The sequence below is a fragment of the Pelophylax lessonae genome (genome assembly GCF_965119305.1).
Source record: "Pelophylax lessonae genome assembly, chromosome: 2".
NCBI lineage: Eukaryota > Metazoa > Chordata > Amphibia > Anura > Ranidae > Pelophylax > Pelophylax lessonae.
Genome location: NC_138769.1, coordinates 565,053,547 through 565,076,224, shown reverse-complemented (window position 1 = coordinate 565,076,224; position 22,678 = coordinate 565,053,547). Strand labels below are relative to the sequence as shown.

Genomic DNA, 22,678 nt, shown 5'->3' with positions numbered 1-22,678 from the left:
TGTTAATTTAGTCGACGAAAACGTTTTTAATCGGTTTTAGTCGACGAAATTAACACTGGTCAGCAGTCAGGCTGAGCATCAGGTTGTAAGGTCATCCTTTCTTCTGCCTGAACTAAGTGCTGGTAACTGTCACTCAATATAACCTGCTGCTATAAGGATAGCATTACTTTGTTTACCCTTCTTAGCTACCCAGACAGAGTGCCAGTTATCTGCCTAAAGCTCCTTTCACACGGGCTTTCCGATCCGGTCCGCCTGTTTTTCAGGCGGGCGGGCTCGGATGCTCCATGCAGCCCTATGGAGCAGCCAATGTCAGCGGAGACATCTCCGCTGACATCTGCTGCTATCCGATCTGATCCTGTCCGTGAAACCCTTTTTTCCATCAGTCTGGAGGATCGGATCAGATAAGACTGGATGAAAACGGACAGGCGGTCCATTCTCATCCGATCTCCTATAGATGAGAGCGGGGCCCTGACCGCTCCGTCTCTGCACACATCACGGACCTGTCATCCGCCTGCTCAGCGGGGATCGGAGGATCAATCCCCGCTCAGCAAAATGGACTCAGTCGGGCGCACCGCCTGTGTGAAAGGAGCCTTAAGCCTAGTACACACGCAACGAATTTCCGCCGACCGGTCGTCCATCTTTTGTCCAGAGTGGTGTTTTGTTGGTTGGAATGTGCCTAGACTGCACACAAATTTTCCCGCACGACAAAATTCTACTTCAGAAGTGATGTCATGTGTTGGTTTGCTTTCTTTGTGTTCTTTCTTCTCTGAGCATGCCCAGTCTTGCTCATAAGATTTTTCCCTGTCGAAATCTGTACTGACTGCACGAAAATCGGACGCGTTTTGACAGAGGACAAAAATTTTATAGCCTGCACACCAGATTTTTTTCGGCCAAAAAGTCGGAGTCGGTTGTCGGAAGCATCATACTAACAAGCCGAAAATCGGCAGATCGGTCGTCAGATGAAAATTCCCGGCCAAATTTCGACTCGTGTGTATGAGGCTTTAGTCTGGAAGAGAATACAAGTAAATAACATCACACACACCTTTTCATTGAGAGGTAAGATTCTATACCAATGGGTGGGATTCCTGGCTTACAGGCAGGTCCAGCACAACACAATGGTTACCCAGACCATACAGCTACTAAATGGAGATCAATCACCATGAAACATAAAATGGTTATTCAAAACTTAAACTGAAAAGCTTTACCCTAAAAGGCTGATCCTCTGATCTTTTATCCCTACAGGACCCTATGGGAAAACCTATGCTTTTAAAGGAGAATACGTGTGGACTATTACAGACTATGGCATTGGTCCTCTTACCAGGATCAAGTCCCTGTGGAAAGGACTTCCAGGAAATCTGGATGCCGCTGTGCATTCCAAGCGTACCAAACGGACATATTTTTTTAAAGGTGAGATGTAAAGGCTTCAACTAAAGTTTTATTTTTATTGGATTTCTCTTGCAACCTTAAAGGATAACTAAAGGCAAAACTTTTTTTTTTTAGTTTTGGATGGAGTGGAGAATGGTTAGAATGTCAGTTTTTATTGTTGTCTGTGTCCCAGTTAGGGGAGATTCAACCTCTCGAATTGTCCTGTTTACCATTATCATTGAAAGTGAAAGTAAAAGGAAATCCCAAATTTTGGGTTGTCCCCAGAAAAGTAATAGAGGGGAAATCTTCCAATGGGTACACTAGTTTAGGTGATCTGGGAGACCCCAAGGAATTCCCCTGATTTACAGGGATTTCATTTTACTTCCGGTTTGGCGAATGGACAGGAAGGTAAGGGAAATCTCCGCAATGGGACACAGATGGTGAAAAAAAAAAATTGACAGGGGTTATAATCTTATCTTGCTCTATCCAAAATGAAAAAAAAAAGTTTTGCCTATTGTTTTACTTTAATTATATAGCTCCATTCCAGATCGCCATTTTTTTATAAAACATACTGTACATCCCAGTCCATAGTGGCTCTAAGATGAAACATGTCCTCAGCCAGCTAGAAGGCTCTAAGCCATGGATGTCCAACCTTTTGGCCTCTCTGGGCCACGTTGAGTGTAGAGAAATTTTCTCGGGCCGCATATAAAATATATACTGTAGTTAAGGCATGTAATAAAATGCCGCCGCGCCCCCCGCACTAATTTAACACAACTAGAGGATGATCAAATTAAATGGAATCAGTATACAGAGGTTTACTTCTTCTGAGAGACAATAAAGGAACACTCATAACCACCATGACCACTTCAGTGATTTGAAGTGGTCATGGTGGTAGGAGTCAGAAACACTGCACATCCTCCCCCCCCCCCTCCCTCCCCTCAGCCTCTGCCTACCATTAGTTGAAAGCTGCTGTGGCCGTGCCCCCGACCCGACTTCCTTCCTCCCCAGCAAAAAAAGATTGTCAGGGGGCAGTGGGCCGCATTGCCTGAGGTTCTGAGCAGCATGCGGCCCTCGGACCGCAGGTTGGACATGCCTGCTCTAAGCCAATCCATTCAGGTAATGAGCTTCCCAATGCCAAATGAAGTATAATGGACAGCACAGGTCAGGGCTCATAGAGGGATAAGTTTCTGTCCAATACTTCTTGAGGTCGATTCATTAACCTTTTGCCTGTTGGACCAATTTTAAAACGTGTTTATCATTTTACATTTATATTAAAACACTCATTTTGGGCTTGAAAACGCAAGCATAACTAAAATGGAAGTTCCGCCTTATATCCTTCCTACCTCCCCCCCTTCTTCCTCTGTTAGAACTTTTTTGGAGGGGGGGTACCTGGTTTTGACCTGATTACCATCAGTAAAAATCTGATAGTATGGTATAAGCTTTTCTTGAGTGATGGTTTAGAATGGATTCACCTTTAATACTAGTTCATTTCAGGACTTAACACTTGGTTTTATATGGTCTTTTTCAGGTGACAAATTTTGGAGATACACAGATTTTAAACTGAACTATGGATACCCTAAAGTGTTAACTCGAGTACCCCCGAATATTAGTGCAGCCTTATTCTGGGAAGGAAACCAGAAGATATTCCTGTTTAAGGTAAACAATGATTCCAAACTATTCACTGTCTGGAACCCAGCTTGTAATGATTTTTATACGGGAGCTTTTGACATTAGAGAGGGGTACTTAACCACTTAAGCCCCAGCCCTATTTCGGACACTTTTTGTTTAGAAGTTAAAACCAGTATTTTTTCCTAGAAAACTACTTAGAACCCCCAAACATTATATATATTTTTTTAGCAAAGACTCTGGAGAATAAAATGTCGGTCATTGCAATATTTTTTGTCCCGCAGTATTTGCGCAGCGGTCTTTAAAACGCCATTTTTTTGGAAAAATTTTGAAAAAAATCACATTTCACTGCATTTAAAAAATACTAAACAGTAAAGTTAGCCCCTTTTTTTGTATATTGTGAAAGATGATGTCACGCCGAGTATATAGATACCCAACATGTTACGTTTTAAAATTGCGCCCCTCCCCCGTGAGATGGCGACAAACTATGGTCAATAGAGATCTCAATAGGCGACCCTTAAACTTTTTTTTAACGGTTACCAGTTTAGAGTTAGAGTGTAGCTCTTTTTTTTTTAATTATTGCCCACACTCTGTCGATCGCGGCGATACCTCACATGTGTGGTTTGAACAGCGATTTTCATTAGCGGTTCGACTTCCGCATACGTTTTTTTTTGTGCGCGAGCTAACGGTGACGGGGGCGGCTAAAATTTTTTTTTTTTTATTTGATCCCCATCTGGGTTTTTTTTTTATTTTGTATTATAAACCAAAAAGACTGAACATTTTAGAAAAAAATATATATATTTTCTACATATCCAATAAAAGGTAAAAAAATCTAATTTCTTCATACATTTTGACCAAAATGTAGTCTGCTACATGTCTTTGATAAAAAAAATCCCAATAGGTGTATATTAATTGGTTTGTGTGAAAGTTATAGCGTCTACAAACTATGGTATATATACTGTAATTTATGCAGCTATAGACGCTATACTGTAATGGCGGTGATCATCCCCTTATAGTGGGACTGTGATAGGGTGGTGGGCAATCTGGTGCTAACAGACACTGACTGGGAAGGTCACTAACTGACACTGATGTCACTAGTGACACTAATACAGTGATAATACTGTACACTGAACTAATGACACTGGCTGGGAAGGGGTTAAGGTCAAGGGGCAATCAAGGGCTTAACTGTGTGCCTAACAATGTGTAATGTGTGCTGCTTTTACCCTCTGGTCTGGTTTATTTTCCTCTGCTTTTTTTTTAGAGAGCAGAAACAGCCAGATCGCTGTTCCTGTGCACACAGAGTTCTGTGTGTTTGTAAACACAGAACTCTGTGTGTGATTGGACACAGCCGATCAGCAGGTTTCAGCCTAAATCATTGGCTGAAATCTGCTGCCAAACAGGTGCTGTGTCGAATCACAGCACGGGTTGGCAGGGGGAGTATACATACACGCCCCAAACCCAGAAGTAGGCTGCTCACTGTATAAGTATATCTATACTGTGAGCAGATGGCAGGTGGTTAAAGGGTAAGGGGGAAATTTACAAAACTGGAGCACTCAGAATTTGGTTCAGCTGCTCATAGTAGCCAATCAGCTTCTAACGTCAGCTTGTCCAATTAAGCTTTGACAATAAAACCTGGAAGTTGATTGGGTTCTGTGCAGAGATGCACCAGGTTTTGCACGCTCCAGCTTTAGTAAATCTCCCACTACATTCACCTTTAGGAACATGTTACACCTGTATTGAGGCTGTAACATATTGCTAAGCATTTGCCTCAACCCCTCCCCCCACCTTTCCCCCGTTACAGCACCTAGGGGTTAATTTCTCCGCAGATAATGTCTCTTTTTAAATTGGCGCAGCTGTGCTGGGCTCCGCCCACACAGTCACATCATCATTCATAGAGATTTGTGAATGAATAAACTACAAGTCTCATCTTCCAAAGCGATAGATGGACTAGCAGTTCTCAATGGACAACAAGTGAGATAATCAGTGCACTCGCAGTCCACTGACAGTTCCTCCAGTTGAAAGCCCATACAGAGCGATGGGCAGAGAGCTGGAGGAAGAGATTGCTGACTTTACTCCCAAAATCCACTGATCACTGGTGCAATGCTTTGTAGGCTAATGTAAAAAGAAATTATAAATGCACATTTTCACAGAGGTGAACTAATGGGCCATACACACTATACAATTTTCTTTAGCTTTTTCCTTTAGATTTACCAAAACCATATGATATGAGGTCAAATCTAAACACTTTTAATTTGCATGCAATCCGGCAGTCCCTTGCACTACATAGTTGAAGGTAAATCTAAAGGAAATCTAACAACAAAAGTTGTATAGTGTGTATCCAGCTTTAGCCTTTAATTCACCATTTAAGAACACCCAACCAATGCCTTTGAAGCTCTAAGAGCTTCTCATTTCCCTTTCATTTTACTCTAAGCAGCTTGCTGGTTTCTTTCTCTCAGAACTTGCTGCATTCCCAGAATCATGACACTAAGCAGAGCTTGTCTGCTTAAATAATTTCTTTCAAATGTTTATCATGAGTAATAACAAAGATGGGAGAGTGCTATATTCTCAGAATGAGTGTGGTTCATTGCCCCCTGTATATGAATCAACTGGATTGATACCACTGCTATAGTCTCTTATCTGGGACATGTTAGAATAATAAACACCAGATTTCCAACAAGTGGCTCATTAACTGTGAGAACCATTGGCACCTGGCACACAAACGAGGAAGATAATTCAGTGTAACTTCAGAATAGTTCAGCCAAAATGCTTTAGGAATTATTGTGGTGTTCCGAAGCAAAAGAGGCTGTTTAAAGATGCACTATATTACCAAAAGTATTGGGGCACCTGCCTTTACACGCATAGTCTTTAACGGCATCCCCGTCTAAAGGCCCGCACACACGGACTAAATTTTCCTTACGATTTCCGTATCGACAAACGATCTGACGATTTTTAGATTGTTAGTATGGTGCTTTCGACAGCCGATTATGAATTTTCAGACGACAAAAACGGGATGTGCAGGCTATAAATTTTTTATCGTACGTCAACACAACGTCCGATTTTAGTATAATCAGTACAGTTTTCGTCTGAAAAAAATCGTAAGAGCAAGACTAGGCATGCTCAGAGACGAAAGAACACATACAAAGCAATTCAACACATGACATCATTTCTGAAGTTGAATTCGGTCGCACGGGAATCTTCGTATGAAAGTAACCTCTTCACTTTCAACATGAGACTAGCATGCAACAAAAAACGGACGACAGATCGTTCGATAATCTGATCGTGTGTACGAGGCTTTAGTCCGTAGAATTCAATATTGAGTTGGCCCACCCTTTGCAGCTATAACGGCTTCAACTCTTCTGGGAAGGCTGTCCACAAGGTTTAGGAGTGTGTCTATAGCAGTGATGACGAACCAAGGCACCATAGATGTTTTGGAACTACATTTCTCATGATGCTCATGCACTCTGAAGTGTAGTTGAGCATCATGGGAAATGTAATTTCAAAACATCTGGGGTGCCAAAATTTGCCATCACTGGTCTATGCAGATGTTTGACCATTCTTCCAGAAGCGCAATTGTGAGGTCGGGCACTAATGTTGGAGAGAAGGCCTGGCTCGCAGTCTCTGTTCTAATTTATCCCAAAGGTGTTCTATCAGGTTAAAGCGGAGTTCCACCCAAAAGTGGAACTTCCGCTTTAGGGAGTCCTGACCCCCCGACATGTCACATTTGGCATGTCATTTTTTGGGGGGGGGAGCGGGTACCTAGTTTTGACAGGTACCCGCTCCCACTTACGCTCGGAGCGCCGCGGCGCCCTGAGCGGAAGTTCTCCTCTCCCCCTCCCTCCCTGCAATCTTCTGGGACACGTCACAGAAGATTGCCGGCCAATCACGGCGCGCAGCGCGACTCGCGCATGCGCAGTGGGTACCCGGCTGTGAAGCCGCAAACTGTAACAGCCGGGTGCCCACAGCAGTGATGCCGGCGCCGAGGGAGAGGATCGAGGCTTCCGGCGGCCGCATCGCTGGACCGTTGGACAGGTGAGTAAATGGCTGGAACTCCGCTTTAAGATCAAGACTCTGTGCAGGCCAGTCAAGTTCCTCCTCCCCAAACTCGCTCAGCCATGTCTTTTTGGACCTTGCTTTGTGCACTAGTGTGCAGTCACGTTGGAGCAGGAAGGGGCCATTCCCAAAAACTGTTCCCACAAAGTTGGGAGCATGAAATTGTGAAATTGTCCAAAATGTCTTGGTATGCTGGTGCCTTAAGAGTTCCCTTCACTGGAACTAAAGCGTCCAAGCCCAACCCCATACCATAATCCCCCTCCACCAAATGATTTGGACCAGTTCTTAAAGCAAGGTCCATAAAGAGATGAGCGAGTTTGGGATGGAAGAACTTGACTGGCCTGCACAGAGTCCTGAGATCAACCTACTAGAACACCTTTGGGTTGAATTAGAGCAGAGACTGTAAGCCAGGCCTTCTCGTCCAATATCAGTGCCTGACCTCACAAATGCGCTTCTGGAAGAATGGTCAAACATTCCCATAGACACACTCCTAAACCTTGTGGACAGCCTTCCCAGAAGAGTTAAGGTTGTTATAGCTGCAAAGGGTGGGTCAACTCAATATTGAACCCTACTGACTAAGACTGGAACCCCAAAGACTGGGATACTATTAAAGTTCATATGTGTGTAAAAGCAGGCGTCCCAATACTTTTGGTAATATAGTGTATTAATAAGTCAGACTTATCTAATAATAAGACAAACTGTTCATTACTATGAGCTGGCCAAGTCCTGCAGAAGAAAGGCATATAGTACGAAGGGGCCTGATTTATCATCATGTGTTAAGGGTGAGGGAGCAGTTTCCTCTGCACATGACATATGTTCAGTTTATGGGACATTAGTCCTAAAGTCAGGGCTTCAGATAGAGACTGGACACGTTTGGGGAAACTACGTGGACACAGGGGGACATTTCTGTGATGATGTAAGCTAAATAAGAAGTCGTGTAATAGCAACAAAGTTTGTCAAGCCTCTCCTAATACTAAACATGGGGGGGCACTATCCCTCCCAATGATGGGACACTATTCCTCCCCTATACTAAATATGCAACACTATCGCTCTCGATGATGGAACACTATTCCTCCCCCAATACTAAACATGGGGCACTATCTCTCTCAATGATAGGACACTATTCCTCCCTTAATACTAAACATGAGACACTATCCCTTCCAAGGATGGGACACTACTCTTCCCCTAATACTAAACATGGGTCACTATCCCTCTCAATGATACCAATGAGGTAACGCTATTCCTCCCCTAATACTTAACATGGGGCACTATCCCTCTCAATGATGGGACACTAGTCCTCCCTTAATACTAAACATGAGACAACATCCCTCCCAAGGATGAGACACTACTCCTCCCCTAATACTAAATATGGGGCACTATACCTCCAAATGATACCAATGATGGGAGACTACTCTTACCCTAATACTAAACATGGGTCACTATCCCTCTCAATGATACCAATGATGGGACACTACTCCTCCCCTAATACTAAACATGGGGCACTATTCCTTCCAATGATGGGACACTACACCTCCACGCATACTAAACATGGGGCACTATCCCTCCCAATGATATCAATGATGGGACACTACTCCTCCCCTAATACTAAACATGGCGCACTATTCCTCCCACTGGAGCCAGGGACAGTCCAGCCCCCTAAGGTCTGAGCAACGGTAAAGTGTCCCTTTGGTTAGAAAGTTTGAAGACCCCTGTTATAGAGTATTAGTATAGTAGTTTAGTTCTGAGTCTGCTGAGACTGCAGACATCACATCTAAAGGCACTTTTCCAGTGCATGGAACCGAACGGTTCGGCTCGCTTTTGTGCTTTTCCACTGCTGGTACCGCATGGTATAGTGTAGGAACGGTTCAGTACGGTACGGCGACGCTTTTCCACTGCATGGAACCGAACGGTACGGCTCTCAAAAACAGCACCTCGATTGTGGTTCCAAGAGGTACCATACCAGGTACCATATCCCACAATCCTTTGCATGCAGTCACTACTAGCCACTGATTGGTCAGAGAATCCCACCCACCCCGTTGTTATCCCACCCACTTAACTTTAGTACTACTTTAGTGGAAAAGCAAAACATACCGTACCGTACCGTACCGAACCGTTCCAACACCGTACCATGTGGTACCAGCAGTGGAAAAGCAAACCGGGCCAAGCAGGGCCAAGCAGGGCCGAGTAGAGCCGAGCCGGTACTTGCAGTGGAAAAGTGCCATAAGATAGCAGTTCCCAGCAGCAGCCTGAGACCCCGTTCACATAGGGGCGACGCTACTTGCTGGGGCGACCTGTGAAGTTGTGGTGCACAGCGTGCACCGCGACCTCGGCGCGACATGCACGGACTTCATATCATTGAAGTCTATGCAGGTCGCCTCCAGGTTGCCCCAAAGTAGTACAGGACCCTTTTTCTAAGTCGGAGCGACTTGTGTCGCTCCTATTAGAACGGGTCCTGTGCTAATCTATGGCAGGCAACCCACCGTGACTTGTCAGGCGACCCAGTCGCCTGACAAGTCGCGCTAGTGTGAACCGGGTCTCAGGGTTTTTGGATTTCTACACAAGGCATAAAATATGTTACATTCACATACAAACGTTATGAGAAGATTTTTGTTGGAATCAATGGTCTCTCCACAGGGTCTCAAAGAGAAGAACCTAATAGCAATGTTATTTTTCAGGGTGAAGAATACTGGCAATGGGATGAGCTGGCCTGGAGTATATTACAGCCCAAGAAAATATCCAGTCTGTTTACTGGAGTTCCTGCAAAACTGGATGCAGCTCTTACCTGGAAGAATGGCAAGATCTATTTCTTTAAAGGAGACAAGTATTGGCGGGTGAACAAGCAGTTACGCGTGGATCGCGGATACCCTCTGAGCAAGGCAGAACGCTGGATGCAGTGCAACCATCTAGACTGATGAAACTGTTATACATTCACCCTACCAGAGCACATCTATACCTATAAATGGACTAAAGATCACTTGGTACAAACTTTCTCTGTGTACTGACCACTGCTGCATTCTGAGGTGTGCCCACCTGCCAGGAACAACATTCAGCAGCACTACTCTGCCATTATTTATCGCTGATATCTTTGAATGGATGCACAAAACCTGAAAAGAAAGGCAGTGGCAGATTTACATATTTCAGCTCTGTGCAACTGCTGTCTTCATATGTGAACTTCATGCCAAAAAAACAATTTATAGAATCCTGGACATTTTATATATAATAGAATTTGCACAATTCTTGCCCACAAACCTTCAGATATATTCCTACCCAAACAGCACCACCTACAGCTGAATATATGTACTGCACTATGCAACCCCCTCATAAAAAACAAACACATTCTTCCTCTTATGTAATGATCCAAACACATGGGCATTTTTATAGAAAGGTTAAATTAACCTTCTGCTCTGTTTACATGCAAAATATCGATTTCAACAGTTCTGCATGTTTATATAGCTAGTCTGGGGTATTGTTGTACTCATGTTCACTATATTGTTATTAAGGTAAAAAATAACACATCAAAGCCTATAGAAGGAATAGATTTTACTAACAAATCATTCTAAAACAGGCATCATAAATATGATCTTTATATACTTCAGCACTTATAAAGCCCTTATTAAGCTAAGAATACTTCTATACTAGTTGGTATAATGAGGTAACCTAGATTAGTCATACATCAAAATAAATACCTTTACATCCAATATTTTTGGACTGCATTCGGTTGTGAAATATGATGCAGGCATGCAGCATGTATGTGGGATAATAGCAGTGAATAATGTATAAACTGTATGCATCTGGATTTAAAGGGCTAATTCATGAACCTGCTATGAATTATAAGGCTCTGCAGTGCCACCTGCTGGCAGGTGATGAAACTTAACTTCAAGCAATAAAACATTTTGTAGAAATGTTTATTTTCTAACATTGTATTTCTGTCTCAGGAAAACCAGGGTAAACACATCATCTTATGCTTTATAAACATTTGAGTATACCATTTCATTTTTCCTTAATTTTTGTTTTCCATATGTATAATTTAGTTCAGTGTCCATCAAGAAATAGAAAAAAAAAAAAAAATATATATATATATATATATATATATATATATATATATATATATATATATATACCCCCATCTTTACCCCTTTAGCCATATTGGTTGTGGAAAAATTACACTACACAACTCACCCATATATTGAAGCAAGCCAATTATTTGAAATCTATTTAAGTCTGGTCACATGATCTCTCCTTGTTCTCTGCAAAGCCCAATCTGTGGGTGGGGCTAAAGCACAGCGCATCATGTGCCTTTACTGTCATTATTGGGGTTGACTTACTAAAACCGGAAAGTGCAAAATCTGGCACAGCTGTGTATGGTAGCCAATCAGCTTCTAACTTCAGCTTGTTCATTTAAACTTTGACAAAAAAAATTAAAAAACACTGGAAGCTGATTCGTTTCTATGCAGAGCAGCACCAAATTTTGCACTCTCCAGTTTTAGTAAATCAACCTGCTTGTGTACTAGTATATTCTGCCCTGCACTGTGGATTACCTAGCTGGACCCTTTCCAGGCTCCCTGTACAGTTCCACCCATGGGCAGGCATAAGGCACAGAGCGTCATTTCTGAAAATGTCCCTATATTTACTCTCCTGCGCTGTGCGATAAGTCTCATCGTGGTGTTAAAACTCTTATCTTGACATATTACTGCATGTGGATAATATGCTCCTCGCTGCCCTCAAAAGACTGGAGACATCTGATATGACTAAGTATAGGGCCTAGCGCATTAAACACGTTTTCTTAAATGGTAAAAAAAACGGAGTTGAATGTACTCCCAAACCAATGCTTGCATCATAGCTTAATAACACCATCTGCTTAAGTCCATATACGTAAATTCACAATGCTCATAGACATCGACTAACGTGTTTCGAGGTTACCCTCTTCTTCAGAGCCTAAGAGAAGGACACCCCTGGACTGACTGCCTAGAGCACTTCCGACACCCACCTAAGCTATGATGCAAACATTGGTTTATGAGTACATTCACCTCTGCTTTATACCATTTAACCGGTTGCCGACCGCCGCACGACTATATACTGCGGCGGTCAGCCCCGGCCAGGCAGAGTGACGTATGGATACGTCACTCGCCTGTCACCGACTTGCGAGCCTATTGCGGGTGGGCGCGCGCCCGCCGCGGCTCGTTCACAGACAAGTCAGTGCGTGTGTCCGGCGGACTCGATGTCCGCCGGTCACACTACGATCGCTCCTGTGAAGGGAGAAAGGCGGAGCGGCTTATGTAAACAAGCCGCCCGTCATTCTCCCTGGTGTAAAAATTAAGATCTGACGGTTCTACTATGTAGAACCGTTGATCTTTGCTTTTACACCAATAGCCATGTCCCTGCACAGTTAGAAACACGCCCCTAGGACACACTTAACCCCTCTCTGTCCAATAAAGTTAACCCCTTCCCTGCCAGTGTCATTTTTGCAGTAACAGTGCATATATATAGCACTGATTACTGCAGTAATGTCACTGGTACCCCCAAAAGTGTCAAAAATGTCAGTCAAGGGTCCGATCTGTCCGCCGCAATGTTGCAGTACCGCAAAAAAAAAATCGCAGCTCGCCGCCATTACTCGTTAAAAAAAAAAAACACCAAAAATGACAAAAATCTTTCCCTTTCCCAAACATATGTAGAGTAAAACAATTTGGCCGAAAATGTTAAAAAATTTTGATTTTTACATTTTTTTGGGGGGAATTTCATATAAAAAAATGTGAAAAATAGTTATTTTTGCAAAAATTACGCTCTTTTTTTGTTTATAGCGCATGATCAAAAAATCGCACAGGTGATCAAATACCACCAAAAGAAAGCTCTGTTTGTGGGAAAAAAAGGACGTGAAATACGTTTAGGTACAGCGTCGCACGACCGCGCAATTGTCCGTCAAAGTCACGCAGTAAAAAATCGCAAAAAACCCCCTGGTCTTTTAGCAGCCAAATCCTCCGGGGCTTAAGTGGTTAATAAAACATATTTTTAGGATAATGCACTAGGCCTATGTGCCTTCTTTGTTTCCTACACTTACAGAGCGTCATTTGGCTTTCTGGATCCTCCTTGAGCATGTGCAGATAGGTGGCAGCACTGCAGAGGAAGGATCAGCCAGAAGACTGTTGAGAAAGTCCTAGTAACGGAAGGATAACCACAATTTCACAAGAACAAGCATAAACAGACAAATGTATTTGGTAAAAAAAGAAGGGTGATTTTCTGCGCTAAAAAATAACTCGGTGTATTTTAATAGACCTATGTGATATAGGGGGGGAAGCAGCTACACGGACCTATAGAAAATCCTATAAAGAGTAATACAAAATGTGTAGCGCTAACCCAGAGAATTCTGAAGATGTGTGTAACTGCTACTGGTGTTCACCAAAGAGTACGTTCACAAGAAAAAAGGAAAAGAAAAAAAATGTGTATAAACAGAAAATGTTCACTGCGATTTTGAGTCGCTAAGATATAACCAATCCAATTATGTGAAGTGATTGTTCACCAAAGACATGTCGTTCCGGATGTGGTCTGCAGAGCAGCGTCTTGGTCGTCCATTCACACATTTATGTCACATTATTGTGTTGAGCCGGCGGCTCTTTCCTCTGTTGGTTTTGGTGCTATCTGTTGCAGGTGTTAATTAAATTTTGTCAGCATCTGCCCACCCAAGTGTGTTTTGGCGAGTTATTTCCCAAACGTATGCTGCCATGGAGTCTGTCAGAAAAACGGAAAATTGATATCAAATACTAAAGGCCCGTACACACGTACCGATCGTCGGCATACAAACGTCGGTGGACGAAGGATCTGCCGATTGTACGCGTGTTAGTATGGTGCCTCCGACAGATGTCTGCGCACAATCCGCGGACAAAAGTCTTTCTTGCAAACATGAAAATTTTTGTATGCCGACACCAGAACGGACGATTGTTCGCCTGTCAGTACACAATTCGGCCGACAGACCGCAGATTTGCAAGACTGGGCATGCTCAGAAAATAGAAAACACAGGGAAAGTTAACCATTACATGACATCACTTCTGCAGTCGGCGGACAAAATTCTTGTGCTGTCCTTGTGCTGTCTTTGCACTTTTCAGCAGACACCGACATCCCGGGGAGAAAAGAGGAACATTTGTATGCCGACCATCGGTACGTGTGTACGGGGCTTTACCGTAATTTTCCTTTCCTGATGGACTCCATGGCAGCAGGAGTCCCCTCCCAATTCCTGAGTAGGCTAGTTACAGAACACGGATGCTGAAAGGGAGCAAAGATTTATGGGAGTGGGGTCCTATAGGGTAGGAGTGGAGGCGGGACTACACAAACGTATGCTGCCATGGAGTCCATCAGGAAAGGAAAATTATGGTAAGTATTTGATATCAATTTTCCATTATAGTGTAATACTGTAGGTGTAATGGTAAAAAGAAAGGAAATGGAGGAATGACACTCACACAGTGTCCCACTATTATAGGTGTCTCATAATAGTCGCCATGCAAGGGAAGTGTTTTTTTTGCGTGAATAATTTGCCTTTACTTGGGATCTGCGGTTCTTTCCTTCCCTTGCATGGCGACTATTATGAGACACCTATAATAGCAGTTTTTCCGTTAGCACAAGTCTTCATGGAATATCTACAAAAGACATCACTCATTTTTTAAACACTATGGGACTTGTTCAATTATAGCGACTCTATAATCGCAAGGACTATTTATAATTTTTTATTTTATTTTCACAACAAACATTGTTCTTGTTGGTTTGTAATTTGTGAACAATCACTTCACGCAATTGGATTGGTTATACCTTAGCGACTCAAAATCGCAGTGAATATTTTCCGTTTATCCACTTGCCGACCGCCGCCCAACTACATACGGCGGCGGTCAGCCCCTCCCAGGCAAAGTGACGTACCGGTACGTCACTAGCCTGGGAACCAATAGGGGGCGAGCGTGCGCCGCCGGAGGCGCGCTCCCGCCACGTTCCCTAAGCAGCACGCGCGTGTGACCGGCGGACCCGATGTCCGCCGGTCACTCGCGATCGTTGGGTGGAGAGGGAGAAACGCAGGTGGCTAATGTAAACACAGCCGCCTGTCATTCTCCCCTGTGTAAAAGCACAGATCATACAGTCCTGCTATGTAGGACCGTTGATCTCTGCTGTTACACACACAGCCACATCCAATCACAGTTAGAAGCACGCCCCTAGGGACACACTTAACCCATCCCTCTCCAATAAAGTTAACCCCTTCCCTCCCAGTGTCATTTTTACAGTAACAGTGCATATGTATAGCACTGATTACTGTAGTAATGTCACTGGTACCCCCAAAAATGTCAGTCAAGGGTCCGATCTGTCCGCCGCAATGTTGCAGTCCCGCAAAAAAAAATCGTAGATCGCCACCATTACTCGTTAAAAAAAAAAAAAACAATAAAAATGACAAAAGCCTTTCCCTTTTGTTAGTAAACGCAATAACTTTTGCGCAAACCAATCAAAATACGCTTTTTGCGATTTTTTTTTCTTTACCAAACATATGTAGCAGAAAACAAATTGGCCTAAAATGTTAAAAAATTTTGATTTTTACATTTTTTTGGGGAATTTCATATAAAAAAATGTGAAAAATATTGTTATTTTTGCAAAATTGTCGCACTTTTTTGTTTATAGCGCATGATCAAAAAATCGCACAGATGATCAAATACCAGCAAAAGAAAGCTCTGTTTGTGGGAAAAAAAGGACGTCAATTTCATTAGGGTAAAGCGTCGCACGACCGCGCAATTGTCCGTTAAAATCACGCAGTGCTGAATCGCAAAATAGGCCCTGGTCAGGAAGGGGGTAAAATCTTCCGGGGCTTAAGTGGTTATACACGTTTTTTTTTTTTTCCTTTTTTCTTGTGAACTTACTCTTTGGTGAACACCAGTAGCAGTCACACACATCTTCAGAATTCTCTGGGTTAGCGCTACACATTTTGTATTACTCTTTCTAGAAATGTATTTGGTAGCCTGTAAGAAACACAAATTAGTATATAGCATCAGGGAAGGACTGGGAACAATTGATCTCAGAGGTAGCAAATACAACCAAAAGGATTTTTCATGGTGGAGGCAAATTGAACATGGAGTATTAGGATACACCTTTTACTGTCTTCTAGAATCAACTTCCTTGGTAGCAGTCTTTATCTGGTCACAGGACACTTTAAAGCGGTAGTAAACTGCTGAAAAAAAAACCTGCAAGACAATAGCATAATGTACTAGTATGCATCACATACTAGCACATTATGAAATACTTACCTTAGAACTAAGTCACCGCTGAGGGAGCTGACATGTTCCCTCTGCGTTTCTTCCGGGTTCGTGGTCTGCTGTGCTAGGAGTGGCTGGAGCCCTGATGACGTGGCATACGCGAGGGGGCCCTCGGTTCCAGCAAGCAGCTCTGAAATTTCGGCACGAGACGCCGGACCTTCAGAGCACATGCGACGCGGCTGCATGCAGGGTGAGTATCTCCTAAACAGTGCAAGTTTACGGTATATTCATTTTATCTACAGGTAAGCCTTAATATAGGCTTACCTGTAGGTAAAAAAAATCAACAAGCAGGGTATACAACTGCTTTAAGGGCTTATGCACACTGCAGCTCACCAAAAAAGAGAAAAGAAAAGCAGCTTTTAGAGCCCATTCACACTAGAACGACTTGTGAGGCGACTTGTGTTGCCCCAGGTCGCTTGACATAACAAAAGCAATGTTAATCAATCAGTGCCGTCTTAATTGGCACTACTGAAGTCGCTCCGACTTCAGAAAAGGGTCCTGTACTACTTTGAGGCGACCTGTGATCCGACTGTCCCATATACTTCAATGGGAGTCGCCTCCTTATCTTAATTGAAGCGACTTGTTATCAGACTTTTCAGGAAGAAGAAAGAGATTAGCCAGGCATTCCCCACATTGCAGCCATGCCTATATGGTATATATATTCCATTATCTCTGCTTGGTCTGTGTGAGTGGCACTGGTGGACACTGATTCATGGCACTGATACGTGGCACTGGTGGACACTGATTCATGGCACTGATACGTGGCACTGGTGGACACTGATACGTGGCACTCATACGTGGCACTGGCGGATACTGATTCGTAGCACTGATACGTGGCACTGGTGGACACTGATTCGTGGCACTGATATGTGGCACTGGTGGACACTGATTCGTGGCACTGATACATGGCACTGAAACGTGGCACTGGTGGACACTGATTTGTGGCACTGATACGTGGCACTGGTGGACACTGATTCGTGGCACTGATATGTGGCACTGGTGGACACTGATTCGTGGCACTGGTGGACAAATACGTGGCACTGGTGGACACTGATACGTGGCACTGGTGGGCAATGAGGAAATGAGTAAAAAAAAAAAAAGAAAAGGGGAATTAGGTCACAACACATCATATTCTGATTGGCCAAACAAGTCGGGCAAAATAATTCACAAGTCACGCTAAAGTCGCGGTAAAATCGCGGTAAAAAGTCGCTCCGACATGGGGCGACTTATGGTCGCGGCAGTGTGAACCTGCTCTTACAGGCATTTGAGCTTTTATTTCAAAGCTTTTTTGTGCTCTTGTGCATGTTTTTATTGAGTTACTTCAAGCTCCTTTGAGCTTTTTTGAGCATAAGCGTTTTTTTTTTCCAGAAATCCTCCTAGATAGTATTTTCTTAAGCACGTTATAAACAAAACAAAAAGCTGGAAAAAACGTTTTTGCACATTTTCAATCTTCTTTGAGCTCTTTGGGGCACTAGCTCCTCTCAAAAACGAGAGTTTGGTCGAGTTTTTTTCTGCCTGTAAGAGCATATGCCTGAAAATTTTACTTTGTTTGGGCTCTTTTGCACTTCTTTGAGCTCCTTTGAGCATAAGCATTTTTTTTCACAAACCCTCTTCTCAGTTAATTTTTCCAAATTTTTTAATTTTTTTTGCATGTTTTCGAGCTTCATTGAGCTTTTTCACACGTTTTTGGGCACTTCGGCATCTTTTCTACTCAAAAGCTCCTCTCAAAAACACAAGTTTGGTGGGTTTATTTTTCTGCTTGTAAACACCTGAAAAAGCCATAGTGTGCATGGACATGGACACTATTGGCACTTTTCCACTGCAAGTACCGGCTCGGCTCCACTTGGCACTGCTTGGCCCAGCTCTGCTCAGTTTGCTTTTCCACTGTGTGGTACAAATCAGCACGTTTCAGCACTGAATAGGCTCTACTCGGCTCGGTTTGCTTGTTGTAGTACTTAGTAGTAAGTGGGTGGGATTACAACGATTCTCTGACCAATCAGTGGCTAGTAGTGACAAACAATCAATGCTGCATCCAAAGGATTGTGGGATATGGTATAGGTACGGCCTGCTTGGAACCCCAACGAGGTGGTACTGTTTAAGCGAGCCATACCGAGCCGTACCATGTAGTGGAAAAGCGTCGCTGTACCAAACCGTACCGAACCGTTCTAACCCGTACCATGCGGTACCATGCAGTGGAAAAGCGCCAAACCGATCCGTACCATGCAGTGGAAAAGCACCAATTGGCTAACAGAGGGGAGTTTCCAAGCAGGAAAAAAATAAAAGCTCAAAAGCCTTTAGGAGCAGCTTCTTTGAGCTGCAGTGTGCATGAGCCCTTAGAGTTGCATAGGAAATTGGTGCTGGAAGACCTCCCTCTGGCATACACTGTGATCACAGGTCCGAATAGGAAGCTGATAGCTATATAACACACAGCATGTGTGACTGCAGCTCTATATGATATCTGAATGGCAAATGCCTTCAAGCCATTCTCCTATGTATAGCATACATCAAACTAAATGAATATCACAGACAAAAGAAAATTACACCAACATCTATTAAAAGAAAGCAATGTAATTCTTGTGGATCCCCAACTATATACACAAATGGGGAGCAGTCCTTTCTGCTAAAGAGATTGATAACCTATACTTATTTTCCTAGAAGTCCTCCATATGAACCCATCATTAGAAGACATTATACAATTGCAAGCTTGCTGCTAAATCTGTCTGTTCTTCACAAACATCCTTTTCACAGTTACCCATTTTCCTTAGTATCAGTTCTTAAAAATGGCCTGCTTCTTACAGATCTCAGTAGCTCAAGCTAAAACATTCTTACACAAGGGATTGAGTCAGTGGAAGGACTCACCTCTTGTTGGACAACTCATTGATGGAGACACACAGCCTCAAGACAGGCAAGTACTTCTGTGTGGTTTAGCTTACCCATAATACTCTGGGAATCATTTATCATGTAAGGTTTATTTGTATAATAAAGAATGTGAACATGTAATTAAAAACAGATGTAAAACATCTGTTTTTTAAATTCTTTTTATGAAGGGTCAGTTCACACGAGTGCATTTTTTTTCTGCATAGATAGTAGGTTATGTGGTTTTCAATGGCATAGTTCACACCAATGTGGTCAGTTACAGTGCGTTCCAGTAAAAAAAAAAAGAAAAAAAAAACCTCACAACATGCTGCATTCTGCACTGCACTGTACTGGAACAGGGGGGAAATGCATCAAAAACGGACTGGAACACAAATGGTGAGGGAAAAAAAGAAAAAGAAAAATGCACTGGAACGCATCCAAAACATGTCAAAACCGCACATGCAGAAAAGCATCCAGACTGCATCCGGACTGCGTTTCTATGGTGTATAAACTGGCCCTAAAAGGGATTTCTTTAAAAGTGATCAAAAACCATTGTAGTTTCCTGTAAGGAAGAATGAAGGTTTTCTGCTCGAAGCTTGCTATTTCTTTGCCTCAATGACAGCACCATCTGTCAAATCACTTAAGCACTTGCTACTGTAAGGTGTGCAATCAAGGTACATTACTGTGGACAGAGAGAGAGACTATTGCTTACGTTTTGGTCATGTATAAAACTTTATTCTGGATTCAGGCCCAGTGCTGTGGTCATATGAGTACCATATCTTGCACCATCTTGCATACATCCAATGTGGAGCAGCACAGTGGCTGGTAGGTTAACCACTTTTGGACTGGAAGGTTTTTTTCCCCTTAAATGACCAGGCAATTTTTTTTTTGCGATATGGCACTGCGTTACTTTAACTGACAATCGTGCGCCGCTGTACCCAAATAAAATGAATGTCCTTTTTTTCCTACAAATAGAGCTTTCTTTTAGTTGTATTTGATCACCTGTGCGATTTTTATTTTTTGCACTATAAACAAAAAAAAGAGCGACAATTCTTAAAAAAAAAAAAAAATAATAATAATAATTTTTTGTCATTTTAGGCCAATTTGTATTCTGCTACATATTTTTGGTAAAAAAAATCCCAATAAGTGTATATTGATTGGTTTGCGCAAAAGTTATTGCATCTATAAATTTGCCTTTTTTTTTTCCAGCGATTTTTAGCGGGACTGCGACATTTTGACAGACAGATCGGACCACTAACTGACATTTTTGACACTTATGGGGGGGGGGGGGGGGACCAGTGACATTACTACAGTAATCAGTGCTAAAAACCTGCACTGTTACTGTACTGACACTGGCAGGGAAGGGGTTAACACCAGGGGCTATCAAAGAGTTAAATGTGTCCCTAGGGGGCGCTTTCTAACTGTGAGAGGGATGGACTTGCTGCATGAATACAGAGACCTGTGTTCCTAAATAGGAGGGACACAGGATTCCTATGTTCAAAACTGACAGAACAGCGGTCTGCCGTTCTGTCTCCACGGGGAAGAGATTGCGGGTGGCCAGCGGCAATTGCGGAGGCCGGACCCGCTGATTGGCTCCCTCTGTGGCAAATGGGCACACGCTCTTACGCACGATCCCACAAAACGACGTACAGTTATGTCGTTTCGCGGGACAGAGCCGACTTGCCGCAGTATATGTACTGCTTGGGGTCGGCAAGCGGTTAATTGGCTCCTGTGTTTGGATTGTATCACTTACGCTGATGTTAAAGTTATAAAATTAAAGTGTATGCTGCGACTATGGATTTCCTTTAACCCCTTGGTGCCGGCCATACGCAAATATGCAGCCTCTCCAGGCCTGGGCCTTAGTGCCGCATAATTTGCGTGAATTACTGTGTATACACGTTCCTGAGAGTGCACGCTCCCAGCATAGGTTTCCACTACCCAACCAAAAGATTTCGGGCCATGTGACAGCCAATCACAGTGGCCACTTAAGCTGCACCCTGCCTTCCGACATCATAAACTTTTTAAAGGGCCAGGAGGTGCCAGCAGTAAGAGGTTAAAGCCGAACTCCAGCTGGCTATCATTTTAAAGTACTTTGTTTGGATCTGCTTGGTTCAAACAAATGATTACCTTCACTAACAGATACATCCAGTGGGAGCACCGTATACAGTAATCTCTGGGTCACGTCAACTTTATAAAGTATACAGCGCTGGGTTTCAGCAGCAGGATGGGGAATTCCTGTCCTGTTCCCAGAAATCGAGTTGGGCTGAGCGCAAGCTGCTTGCTATGGGGACACTAAGCAGGAGGGAGGTGCCAGGAGCACCAGCGGGAGACCCGAGAAGGAGGATGCTCTGTGCAAAACTGCTACACAGAGCAGGTAAGTACGACATGTGCACCATTTTAAAAAAAGGGGGGGACTCCTCCTTTAAGACAGTGCAAAGAGCAATGAGGGTATGCAACCATTTTTAAAGAAAAAGAAAAAACTGCTCTATCCTCTTCGTTATAGTTCATATTTTGGCGATATGGGCTTCTGCACTTTCCATATCGTCCACCCTCCACTTTCATGTCTAAACTGCTATACATATGAGAGATCTCAATCCCATCATCTGGGGGAAAAAAAAGGCTTGACAAGATGTGACTGGAGTATGGGACTCATGGATAACGTCTGAAAGGAACCCAAGTTTGCTACGTATGCATCCAGTGCATCCTGGAAAGGATTCTCTGGTATGCTGCCTGTACAACTCACAATCTCTGGACTTTCTGTTCCAGGATCTCACAGACAGCCCATTGCTCTGTGGGGCACCAGCTGCCTGCTTTTGGCTTGATCTTCTCCACTCCTCAAGTCCAAGGGAGAAAATTTGTGGACCAGGGGGGGGTTTCCTCATCCGGGAGGACACTGAGCCATTTGGACCAAGTGTATTAGGCTATCCAATATCCATTGGTTATATGTGAAGGTTCAGATAACTATAATCATTTTTGTTATCTATGCTTCTCCTAAAGAAGAGAGTTCTGTACCTCACGAAACGCGTAGAGACACTAATCGCACAGACGATCTAGAATTGTTGGAATGTTTATACATTGACATTTAATTTTTTTCCATGTATTTTCCACTGTTGGATCTTTTTTGGCAACCATCATGATATAGTTTAAAAATGTATGTGATTTTAAAGAACACATTTTTGTATTTTTTTTATTTGTGGGTTGTGTCTCTTTAAAAGTCCTGTGGGCTAGGATCTTTGTGTGTGTTTGCACTATTTAGGACTGAGACACCTCACTCCCATATATACCAGCTCCCCTTCTGTATATGGACTATTTATTGGCCTTTTGACCCATTTTTCATTAAATCCACTCTTGTTTTTTTTTTCTGCTCCCTTGTTACACCCTCTGTGAGCTCCTACAAATCTCCTTTTCTCTTCACTTTTGTTTGTTTGGAAGGAGCAGCGCCCTGCTCTATGCACACTACAAATCCCAAAGTCCATCTCAGGAGTGAGCAAGAGGGTGGCTACATTCCTC

At 43.2% G+C, this 22,678-nt stretch overlaps 1 protein-coding gene across 1 annotated transcript in view; it reads left to right on the top strand.

The window, feature by feature from the left end:
• The window catches only part of MMP19 (matrix metallopeptidase 19), a 39,046-nt gene extending 28,813 nt beyond the window's left edge, over positions 1 to 10,233 (top strand). The window contains exons 7-9 of the mRNA XM_082246285.1: positions 1,243 to 1,407; positions 2,894 to 3,021; positions 9,716 to 10,233. Coding sequence (XP_082102411.1) covers positions 1,243 to 1,407; positions 2,894 to 3,021; positions 9,716 to 9,952 — 530 coding nt within the window. The 3' untranslated portion in view covers positions 9,953 to 10,233. The remainder of the gene's footprint in view (positions 1 to 1,242; positions 1,408 to 2,893; positions 3,022 to 9,715) is intronic.
• Positions 10,234 to 22,678: the final 12,445 nt, after the last annotated feature.